At 42.5% G+C, this 12,268-nt stretch overlaps 1 protein-coding gene across 1 annotated transcript; it reads left to right on the forward strand.

Moving 5' to 3' along the window:
• The first annotated feature begins 6,740 nt into the window (after positions 1–6,740).
• LOC140724585 (G-protein coupled receptor 35-like) lies at positions 6,741–7,691 on the forward strand. Its single transcript, XM_073039013.1, has one exon. The coding sequence runs from the start codon at positions 6,741–6,743 to the stop codon at positions 7,689–7,691; it is 951 nt and encodes a 316-aa protein (XP_072895114.1).
• Positions 7,692–12,268: the final 4,577 nt, after the last annotated feature.

Here is a 12,268-nt window from a genome sequence, read left to right on the forward strand (position 1 = left end):
TTCTTTCTTAAGTGTTCTCTTGCATTTCTTATACTCCATAAGTACCACATTTGTTCCTAATTGCATATACCTGCTATCAACCTCCTTTATTTTCTTAAACAGGGCTTCAATATCTCTTGAAAACTAAGATTCTCTAAACCTGTTATAATTGCCTTTTCTTCTGACAGGCACATACAAGTTTTGTACTCTCAAAACTTAACTTTTGAAGCAATGTTCCCTCCAATTTGTAATGATCATTGTACACAAAAATCTTGTGCTGTGCAGTTTTTTGCATTGGGTCAAAAACATGTGTGCATTGAATTTTATAGAAAAAGGTATTCATTTTAACAGCTAGCAGAACACTGACAAGAAGAACTTTGATCTCCTCTGGGTTTTCACTAATCCATCTGCACCTTCACATAACTTACATGGAAAGCCTGAGCAGGTAAGGAAGGATTTTCTTGCCAAAGCTTTTGCATGTCAGCCATATGTGATTTGCTTGCTAAATGGTGCTTTAAAAAGTCAAGTTCCCAAATGTCACTCCACTTCTTCCCCCTTGCAAATTCTCCAGCAACCTTTGCATAGAGGTGACACCATTTTCGGTATTGTACAAAAATATTTTTCATCGCTGCATGTTTCTGACCACATGAGCTTTCAGTGTAGCTGTTTCCAGTGTTTCATTTAGCCTTTCCACTTTGAATGAACTAACAGTTCTTTTGCGCTTTATGTCCTTTGCTTCTTTGGGATCTGACATAGGGAATCAATAACTTCTTCAATAAAAACACTATAAAAAAGCCAATTCTAAAATCTGCAGAAAAATAATCATATACTCCACATTGTCAATAATCTCTGCATCAGAAACCAGAAAAGGAAATGTGATTGTGTACGATCATGAAATATACTTAACATGCCAATGACATAGGGGGTGACTACCTTTGGTGCACAACTTAAGTTCCTTAGTGTGCTGGTAGCAAAAGATGAGTGCGGATACATATGCACACACTTTAGAGGGAGCATTGTTTTGAAGGCCTCACACTTAACCAAGTACTCTTTTGCGAGAAAACAGCCTGTCTTAATCCACATTTGCCAGATCCTTTCTAATACCATCAAAATTGATCTTCCTCCAATTTAGAATCTCAACCCGTGGACCAGACCTATCTTTTTCCATATTTACTTTGAAAAAACTAATGGCATTATGATCATTAGATGTAAAATGTACCCCTACAAAAACTGCTGTCACCTGTCCTGTCTCATCCCAGTTTCTACTATCAATGTCCCAGTTAATATGTGGGAAGTTAAAATCGTGTGAAAATATGTGAAAAGTTAAGATAATAACCTTGTGTTTCTTGCAACAGTCTGCAATCTCTCTACAAGCTTGTTCCTCTAAATTTCATGAACTGATAGATAGTCTATAATTTAGCCCCATATCTTTCTTGTTCCTCTGTTCCACCCATAAAGCCTCACTAGATGAGTTCTCCAGTCTGTCCTGACTCAGCATTGCAGTGACATTTTCCCTGACTAGTAGTGCCACCTCTCACCCTTTATTTGCTCCTGCTCTGTTGCATTTAAATATTGAGCTGCCAGTCCTACCCTACCTGCAAGCTAGTTTCGCTAATGGCTACAGTATCATGATTCCATTTGTTGATCCATGCCCTGAGCTTTTCCCGCAATATTTCTTCCATTGAAGTGTTTGAAGTGGATGATTCCTCTGGTGGATACATCCAGAACAAGAGGGTACGGCCTCAAAGTTGAGGGGCGACCTTTAAGGACAGAAGTAAGGAGGATTTTTTTTAGCCAGAGTGGTGAATCTGTGGAATGCTCTGCCACAGACTGTGGTGCAGGCCAAGTTCATGGGTATATTCAAAGTGAAAGTTGATAGATTCCTAACTGGTCAAGGCATCAAGGGATATTGTGAGAGGGCAGGTGTATGGGGTTGAATGGGATCCAGGAACAGCCATGATGAAATGACAACACAGAGACAATGGGCTGAATAGCCATATTCTGCTCCTATGTCTTAACATCTTATAGTCTAAGCCAACTTCTTGCATCACTTGGAGGCTGAGGATGTGAATTCCAAATTCATCGACTGTTTTGTTTCAACCTAATGCTCAGCTGACATTGAAAGTAACTTCCTACCATGTTTAATTTTCCATTTTGTTGCCTATAGTATTTATTCCCTGGCCAGGCTGTCCTCTTTTGGGGATGAGCTCAATGTCCAGTTCTGTTGGATAGGGCCAAGCGTAGACCATGAGATATAGGAGCAAATTAGGCCATTTGGCCCAATGAGTCTGCTCCACCATTTCATCATGACTGATACATTATTCATCTTAGCCCCAATCTCCTAACTACTCCCTGTTTCCCTTCATGCCCTGACCAATCAAGAATCTATCAACCTCTGCCTTAATATTTGTAAAGGCTCGGCCTCCACAGCTGCCTATGGCACCAAATTCCACAGATTCACCACTATCTGCTAAAGAAATTTCTCCTCATCTCTATTCTAAAGGACAGCCCTCTAGTCTGGGGCTGTTTCCTCTGGTGCCAGCCTCTCCCACCATAGGAAACATCCTCTCCACATCCACTCTATTGAGACCTTTCACCAATCAACTAGGGCACCTCTCATTCTTCTGAATTCTAGTGAATACAGGACCAGAGCCATCAAACACTCTTCATATGACAATCCTGGAATCATTTTTGTGAACTTCCTTTGAACCCTCAGCAGTTTCTGAACATCCTTTCTGAAGATAATGGGCCCAAAACTGCTCACTATAAATACTCCAAGTGAGGTCTCCCCAGTGCTTTATAAAGCCTCACCATTACACCTGCTTTTATACTCCAGTCCTCTTGAAATGGAAGCTAACAATGCATTGCCTTCCTTGCCACAGACTCAACCTGCAAATTAACCTTTAGAGAATCCTGCACAAGGCCTCCTAAGTCCCTGTGCACCTCGGGTTTTTTAATTTTCTCTCCATTTAGAAAATAGTCTATGCTTTTATTTCTTCTATCAAAGTGCATGACAATACACTTCCTGAAACGGTATTCTAACTGGCACTTCTTTGCCCATTCTCCTAATCTGTGTAAGTCCTTCTGTAGCCTCTCTACTTACTCAAAACTTCCTGCCACTCCACGATTCTTTGTACCATCCACAAACATTGCGACAAAGCCTTCAATTCCAAGATGATATCCAAGATGGCGGTGCTACGGTAGCTTGCAGCGGCCACTCCGGAGCTGATTATCTGTTATTGTGAAGCGGGGTGCCGTGCGTAATCGTAATCAAATGAAAAATGGACATGGGAGCACGGAGGAACATCTGAAAATCTCAGGAAGACCTTCTTCATTGCTGCTGCTGCTGTGAGGTCCGGGACTCTGCTGGGCAGAAGAGGCCCCCAGTCCTCAGGGTCGCGTTGCCGATAGGCGTTGGTGGGACCGTATTAAAACGCTCGGCGGAGGATGGTGCTTGGAGAAGCTGTGCCGGAGGGATAGTCGGAGGCTCGATGGACTCTGCGACGGTCCGCTGCAACCAGGTCGCTTTTAGTGTGTGCCGTGTCTGCGAGGCTGGGTTCAATGGAGTCTTCGCTGTGTGCTGCGTCTGCGAGGATGAGTCGGGCGGTGCCGTGGAGGTCCATAGTGGGGGTACTCCCTTCTGCCGGCGGCGTGAGAGGACAAGTCTGTTGGGACCCTGGGGACTTCTGGAAACTGTGTGGTGGTTTCTTTCGACTAATAGTCTTTTGGCATCTTTGGACTATTTTTATTGTGCCCATAGTCTCTTTTTTTTATCAATTATGCTGTTATTTGCACTGTTGTAACTATGTGTTGTAACTGTGTGGTTTTGTGCAGGTCTTGTAGCTTTAGTTTTTGGTCTTGTTTGTCTGGTGGGATTGGAGCTCCTTTCCAGGGAACACGCTAGACGGTAGCGCGATATTAATACGCAGCAGCCTCTCTGGACTCTGGATTGGGGATTGCCAAACCTTATGTAGATTTTCTGATGGAGTCTGTTCTGTCATGTGTTTTTGTGATAACATTCTGGAGGAACGTTGTCTCATTTTTTAACTGCATTGCATTTGTGGTTTCTAAATGACATTAAACTGAATCTGAATCCCATCATCCAAGTCATTAACATATAGGATAAAAAAGAATCGGTCCTGATACAAACCCCTGTGATACACCAGTAGTCTGTCAGCCAACCAGAAAGTGCTCCCTTTATTCCCACTTGTTGCATTCTGCCAATCAGCCACTGCTTTATTCATGTCAGTATCTTTCCTGAAATACCATGGGCTCTTAAAGTAGCCTCATGTGTGGCACAGTGTCAAAGGCCATCTGAAAATCCATGTACACAACATCAACCAATTCTCCTCTGTCTATCCTGCTTGTTCATCCTATTCTTACCCTCACTGTCACATGGCACAGGCAGCAATCCAGAGGTTACTACCACGGAGGCCCTGTTTTTCTTGTCTCTGTTAAGTGGAACACTGTGCTTTTACATGGATTACCACCTCTTCAATTACAATGGGCAGCCACATGCCAGTTTTCTCGAAGCACTGCCCATCTATTCTGATCTATACCTACCTCTTTGGAATGAGATACTGTCACCTAGAAACGAAGAAATAAAGCTAGGCCATTTAGCTTTTTGAATATGTTCCATCATTTGTAATGATCATGGCTGCTCCTCTCTCTATTATTTGTAATGTTTATTGTGTCCAGAAATCTACCCGTCTCATTCTTAAATATCATCAGCAACTTGGTTCCATAGCTTCAATGGCATTATTCTAAACGGTAATGAATACAGGCCTAATCCATCCAATTTCTCCTCATATAATGGTCCCAACTTTACAGGAATCTCTTTGATCACTCCTTGTTTTATTCTTTCAGTGTGTATTCTTTCTTCCATACAGTGATCAAAACTGTAAACAATACTCCAGGTGTGATTTTATCAAAGTCCTATACACTTGTAATAAAAATTCTTGCTCCCACACTCAAAACCTTTTGCAATGAGGCCAACATATAAAGTCAGAATCATACAGCATGGCCCTTTGGCCCATCTCATCTGTGTTGCCTAAATTGCCTTATCTGAGCTAGTCCTATTTTCTCGCAATTAACACCTATCCCTCTAAACCATGCCATTAACAAAGGGGTCCATGGACCCCAGGTTGGGAAACCCTGCTCTAAATCTTTCCAGGTACCTATCCAAATGTATTTTCAATGTTGTTATGGATATCATTGACAATCTATATCTATATATGATATAGATATATCAATCTATATCAGCTTCTCATGCTTCATGCTTTTTATACTACTCACAGTTCACAATTACACTTGTCCCTCCCCACCAATTTGCCTCCTGGCACTTGTACCTGCAACCATGCCAACATTCCGTCCCCCTCACGGCCCTAAATGGTTCTTCCAGCCGAGGCAATACTTCACCTGCAGTCTTTCGGGGTCCTTTCTTGCGTCTGCTGCTCCCAGCACATCCTCCACTACATCACTGAGACCCGACACAGACTGTGGGGCTGCTCCATCAAGCACCTTCACTCCATCTGCCACAGCAGCCAGGATCTCCGGGCTTCCATTTTAGTCTCATTTCCCATTCCCACACCAGAAAGTCTGTCCACAGCCTCCGCTACTGCCACGATGTGGCCAAATGCAGGTTAGAACCACGGCACCTTATATTCCACCTGGGTAGTCTCTAACCTAACTTCATGAACATCATTTCTCTCGTAATCAATCCCCTCCATCTCCCCCTCATTTGTTTTCCATCATACTGGTCATTTTCTCATCCCTTCCCTTCCTCTCCCCAGCTCTCATGATCTGCTCATTACCTCTTACACCTATCACCTCCAAGCTTCTCACACATTCCCTTTCATTCCCTCACCTCAACTCTCCCATCACCTGCCAGCTTGTATTCCTCCACTTTCCTCCACCTTTTTATTCTGGCTGCTGTCCCCTTCCTTTCTAATCCTGATAAAGTGTCTGGACCTGAAACATGACTGCTCGTTTGCCTCCATAGATGCTGCCTGACCTGCTGAGTTCCTCCAGCATCTGGTGTGTGGTGTTCAAGATTTACAGCACCTACATATTCCCTTGTACCTAAATTGGTTTTCTAAAAGTCTTTCTGAGAGTTTTGTGTCTGATGTCCCCACAACTTTCTGGAGATATAATTATTTTATTGATTTATTGACAATAGAATTTAATTTATTATTTTATTTAATAGAAAGGACACGGGATTACAACTTGACAATTAAAATTGTTTTAAGCCTTGATAGAATGAAAAGCAATTATTATCTGAACGTGACAAAATTTAATCAATTGCCAAGAGGAGACCACTTTCTGGCGGGTTGACCTCAATGCGTTCGACTCGCACTCCTAATGTTCACGCAGCCTGCTTTCACATGAAGTGTCTTTCAAGCTTTAGAGATCGAACCGGAGATGACTCGGACTTTGGTGTACGTGCAGCGCCTTTGATTGGAACAACATCACCATCTTAAGATAAACCTTTCTCGTACTTAACGTATTCAGAGCGGGGTCCTGGAAACCATGTGAGACATCTGGGCCAACTGAAGCGCTTCTCGAGACTCTGTTGTTTTCTTTTGAAGAATATAGAAGGCAGATCCGACTACAGGTGAGAGTGGGTGTACATCAGCCTTGTGTAGGAAGGTGAGGATCGGGTGGAACCGAATTACGAGGCAGTGGCAATATGCTGAAATGATTTCTGATTGGAATAAGCTGTCAAAGCTCTGACGTGGTATTGTCCATTTTAGTTTCCAGCAATGAATTGTAGAAATCACTCGGGGAATTACTCGGACTCTACTCATGAATTAATTTTGCTGCTGTTTACTGTGCCGACCTTCTTTATCGGGTCAACGTTGAATGGAGCAGCTTTGTGCATGATATGTTGTCATATAAAACGGCGGACTAAGCCTTTAATCTACGTTGTCAGTCTCGTCATCTCAGACATCCTTCTACTCTTCATTTTGCCTTTCAAAGTCTACGCCTTCCATGTCAAGGAAGACTGGAAAATGGAGAAAACTTTCTGCCAATTTCTTGAGTCTTTGAGTTTCGTGAACACTTACACTAGTATCCTGGTGATAACTCTAATCTGTGTGGATCGGTACGTAGCTGTCGTGTATCCTTTCAATGCCAGAGCTAACTCATCCCCCAGAGCCATCGCTGGAATCTGTGCCGTCATCTGGATTGTCGTGTGTTTATGTACCATTCAGGTCTACGACAAAAGTCAGTCGGGGTCCTGTTTTTACCATCTATCTCCAGAAGTTTTGGACCTTTCTTTCGTCGCTCCACTGGAAGCATTGTTTTTGCTTTGTGCGCTCACAATGCTATTCTGTGCGCTTCGCATTATCCTCACCCTGAAGGATCGAACCAGTGAGACCGAGGACAAGTGCACTGATAAATGCATCAAAATCCTCCTTTCAAATCTGTTCACTCTCCTGATCTGTTTCACGCCCTATCACACTTTTCTACTGTTATACACCTTGACTGTGAATGGTTTCCTCTCAGCACATTACTGTGAACTCCTGCGCGGCGCCACGCATTATACTTTGTACTTGGCCAATGTCAATAGTTGCCTGGACGCGATTTACTATTTCTATGCCTTCAAGGAACTGCGTCGAACTAAGCAAAACCCAGACAAGAAAATCCAGATGGACGTCTACGACACATCATTGGGCTCTACCAGCATTCAGCGGAACTCTCACGCACATTAGTTTGCTCTGCAATATAGCTGTACTATTTTACAGCAGCAAATGCCCGGTTTTACCGCTTTTATTTAAAATAACTTGTCACCATTGTATCTAACCCATATATGTATAAACCCTTGTTAATCTTTTTAAGTTTTTCATATCACAGTCCAAATTCTGTACCCTGGCTCCATATCGACCAACAACAATCACACCAGCTGCACTCTCCCCTCCTTCCCAGCAGTTTTACATTTTATTCTTTCACTAAAGTTCACCAAATTCCTCTTCAATATATTTTTGTCGCTACAAAAAAGGGAGTATTTACCAATAACCGGTTAATCCTCCAACCTTCGGGTCTTTGGGACGGCAGAGGCTGGATCGGGGGTGGTGGTGGGGGTGGTACGAAACCGGAGCACCGGGAGAAACCCACGCATCCAGAGGGAGAATAGGTAAACTCGTCATTTACGACAGAGGGCACCAATGAGGGTGTCTGGAGTTCTAAAACAGCAACACTGTCTGTTGATCCCAGCAGTCACCCTGTAAGTGATAAATAAAAGTCTGTTTCAAAATAAATTCACGAAGCAGAACGTCGGGATCAGTGTCAAGTAAATGGAGAGGATCACCCGAAAAAGAATCAAGAATTCAAAGTTCCAAGTAAATGTATTATCAAAGTACACATATGTCACCATATCCCGCCCTGAGATTCGTTTTCTTCCAGACATTCACAGTAATAACAGAAACACAATAGAATCCATAAAAAACACATACAACAGAGATGGGCAAACAACCTATATCCAAAAGACAACAAGCAGTGCAAATACAAAATAAATAAAAATAGCAATTAGGCCTTCAGGGCAATACTTATGTAAATCTCCAGAAAGCGGCATTATTAATCACCTCTAGAATTATCCAAAAGTTCCCAGCACTTGAGAAATGAGCATGTTTGCCTATGCCTGTACCTTAGGCTTTACCAGCTTGAGCTGAGAAAATATAAAAATACAACAAAATAATAATAAATAAATAAACAAATAAGCAATAAGTATTGAGAACACAAATTGTAGACTCCTTAATAGTGAGGCAGTGAAGTTATTTGCTGTGGTTCGAGGCCTTGATGGTTGAAGAGTGGAGGACAATCACTGTTCCGGAGCCAGTTGTTGTGGGACTGTACCTCCTTTCTAATGGCAGTAGTGACAAGAGAAACTTTGGTATCTAATGGCTATCAATATGACCTGGCCCCAGATACTCACAGCTAAAGTTAGCTCAGCTAAGGATTTAATATTAGCAGGTAGCCTGAAGTTTCTTGTTTAAAAATATTAACTTGTTACTTCAAATACACAAGACATTTTTCAAAGTTTCCAGTGGTGATGTCAAATATAAACCATAATCAAGAGAAAATCTGCAGATGCTGGACAAACCATAAATACACTTGCATTATGTCAGTCTTTATGTGATCAATGTTTTTGCAGTGTGTACTCTGACAGCGGTGTAGACTTAACAAATTTGGGTGAAAATCTGATTAATTTTTTCATATTGTTAAAATGTATTGGTTTAATTTTGAATCACTGTTAATTTTTTAACAATTAGGAAAGTTTCTTAGTAACTGGGTAATCAGCTAGAACTGGTTAATTAAAATTAGTAACATGTCTGTACCGATACCGTGGAATATAGATGATTAAACTAAATAAACATTCTTAGACAGGTATTGTGGAGCATGAAACTGCAGTATATGGTTGTGAAACTGCAGTATATTAGAGAAAACTGCAGTATATGAGAAAATATAAAAATACAACAAAACAATAATAATAAATAAATAAACAAATAAGCAATAAGTATTGAGAACACAAATTGTAGACTCCTTAATAGCGAGGCAGTGGTTATTTGCTGTGGTTCGAGAGGTGAAACTGAAGTATATTAGAACTGACTGAAATCACTACAGTGATTCCGTCTGCAGTGAGCGTCCACAGATCAAGAAACCTCAGCAGAGAAATTATGAACTGGAGTCCAAGACTCAGATGCATCAGGAAGAAGAGAAATCTACTCAAACATTTTGTTCCAGCATCCAGATGCCTCCCTTAGGTAAAATATATTGGTATTGGTCAGTCAGGAGAGAGAAGGAGTTGTAGCTGGCAATGGGGCAGCTCGAGGGATCCAGAAGTAGATTTGCAAGTGCACACGCAGAACGCTGGAGGAACACAGCAGGGCAGGCAGCATCTATGGGAAAAAAATATAGTCGACGTTTCAGGCCGAGACCTTTCGGCAGAACCTTGCACATGTGCAACGACTATGGGTTAAAGTAGAAACTGCAGGGTGGATAAGTAAGCTGGTCATAGTGCTATGAAATATATGCATTCAACTTTGTGGATTGAATAGGGACATGCTGGTAACAAGACACGAAGTTAAGAAATAGATACAGGCAACATGTTGCTAAGAGTGTTAGCATTAAGGACACCTGTCAGTATTGGAGAGATCTAGCTGTTGAGATCCAAATAGATAAGTTTGACATAGATAGGACAAAATTAGTCCTCTAATTGACATAGATTAGTCCTCTGAAGGACTAAGAGCAGCTAGAGTACAGATTCAAAGTAGAACTGCACACTCTCTGTCATTGTCACGTTATTTTGCATTCTGTTACTGTTTAACCTTGCTCTACCTCACTATGTAATGATTTGATCAGTATGAACAGTATGCAAGACAGGTTTTTCACTGTATCTTGGTATTTGACAATAACAAATCAATTCCAATTTCTAACTGGAGTTAGTAAGGGCAAGCAGTTTCAAGTTCCTGGATGTCGACATCTCTGAGGATGGAACTTGGGCCCAACTTATTGATACAATTACAAGGAAAGCAGGACAGTGACTAAAGTTCATTAGGAATTTGAGGAGAATTGGAATGTCTGCAAAAACACTTGCAAATTTCTACATGGGCATTGTGGACTGTATACTAATGTGTTGCATCACTATCTGCTATGGATGGGCCACAGCACAGGATCGAAAAACACCTGCAGAAAGCTGTAAACTCAGCCAGCTCCATCATGGGTGTTGTAATGTGAGTATTATTAAAAGTAAGTTGATACTAATCGGGAAGCTGTTGGTAACAGGAGGCTGGTTTCAGGGTTGGCGGGGTTTTACTCCCGGTGTGCATTGTATGTAATTCCACCACCCATGCCGCACGAGTTACCTAAAAGCCTCAGCATTGTAAATATCATTTGCTGTCCCAGATAAAGATGTTCTTTTGGCCATGAGCTTGTCGAGTGGTCCTCTTTTAAAGTAGAAGTTACCACATATTTTTGGCGACGAGGTGAACTGGTTTTGTGGACGTGTCGGCGTGTTTCAAACAGGAGCTGTGAGTGGACGAAGAGCCTCGTGTTCGAATGGCTGCTTTCGGGACAATCTGAGTTCGAGGAGCGGACTGAGGACTGGCCGGGTACGAGGAAAAGTTGGGACACTGTTTCTGTGCTAATGGAATTACTGAGGAGGCTAAGAAGCGCTCTATTCTCCTGAGTGTGTGTGGGGCAAAGACTTACGAGCTGATAAGGAATTTAGCTTCGCCGCAGAAACCGGGAGAAATTCCATATGACGAACTGGTCAAGCTCATGGGGAACCACCACAATCCAAAACCTTCAGTGATAGTCCAACGGTTCAAGTTTCACAGCCATTTCAGGAGGCCAGGTCAGTCTGTGGCTAATTTTGTGGCCGAGCTTCGGCAGCTGTCAGGTCATTGCGATTTCGGAGCCGTGTTGGATGACAGGCTCTGTGACAGATTGGTATGTGGCATTAATAATGATACCGTACAATGCTGCTTGTTGGGGAAAATCCCACGGTTGACTTTCAAGAAAGCCCTAGAGATTGCCCAAGTCAAGATTGGACCTGCTGTACCCGGGCATGAAGGCAAAACTGGAGAGAAAGCAGGAAAAGCAGAAGGAGGAACATGACCAACATGTGCGAGAGAGACAGTTAGAACCGGATGACAATGTCTATGTGAGAAACTTCAGCAGTAGCAATAATCAGCAAGAGCTGCCTGGGGTTATTCTTGAGCAGAGTGGTCCAGTCTCCTATGTTGTTAAGCTGACTGATGGTCATGTTTTCCACAGACATCAGGACCATGTGCGCCTGCGTCACGATACAGGCTCAGAGGTGGACAGTTCCATGGAGTTTCCAATGGTGAGACAGACTACTCTGGAAGCATGTCCACCAGTGACTTTGCCAGAGGGAGAGATGCTAGCAGAGGGGGCAGAGTCCCCTGAAGAGGATGGACATTCTCACAGGGACACTCAGACCCCTCTCATGACTCCAACACCAGATCCACCCTAAACATCCTCACCAGCGGTGCCTGCTGGGTCACCGGGGGTAGTGCATAGACCGCAGTGCCTTCGCAAACCTCCTGACAGACTGAATCCTTGATTGGATAGTGTTTTTTTTGTTAGATTGAATGTTAAATTTGCTACATTTTTAGGTGATTTGTATTGGTAACCTGTCGCTAATGATACCACTGTTTTTTTTTATTTCCCAGTTCTTCTATATTGGGGTAATGTTGGATTTTAAAGGGGGAGAAGTGTTGTAATGTGAATATTATTGAAAGTAAGTTAATAATCGGGAAGCTGTTTG

This window comes from Hemitrygon akajei, chromosome 3 (assembly GCF_048418815.1).
Source record: "Hemitrygon akajei chromosome 3, sHemAka1.3, whole genome shotgun sequence".
NCBI lineage: Eukaryota > Metazoa > Chordata > Chondrichthyes > Myliobatiformes > Dasyatidae > Hemitrygon > Hemitrygon akajei.

What these genes read in the sequence shown, in the direction of transcription:
- LOC140724585 (XM_073039013.1), top strand. Translation starts at nt 6,741, where the DNA reads ATGAATTGTAGAAATCACTCGGGGAATTACTCGGACTCTACTCATGAA.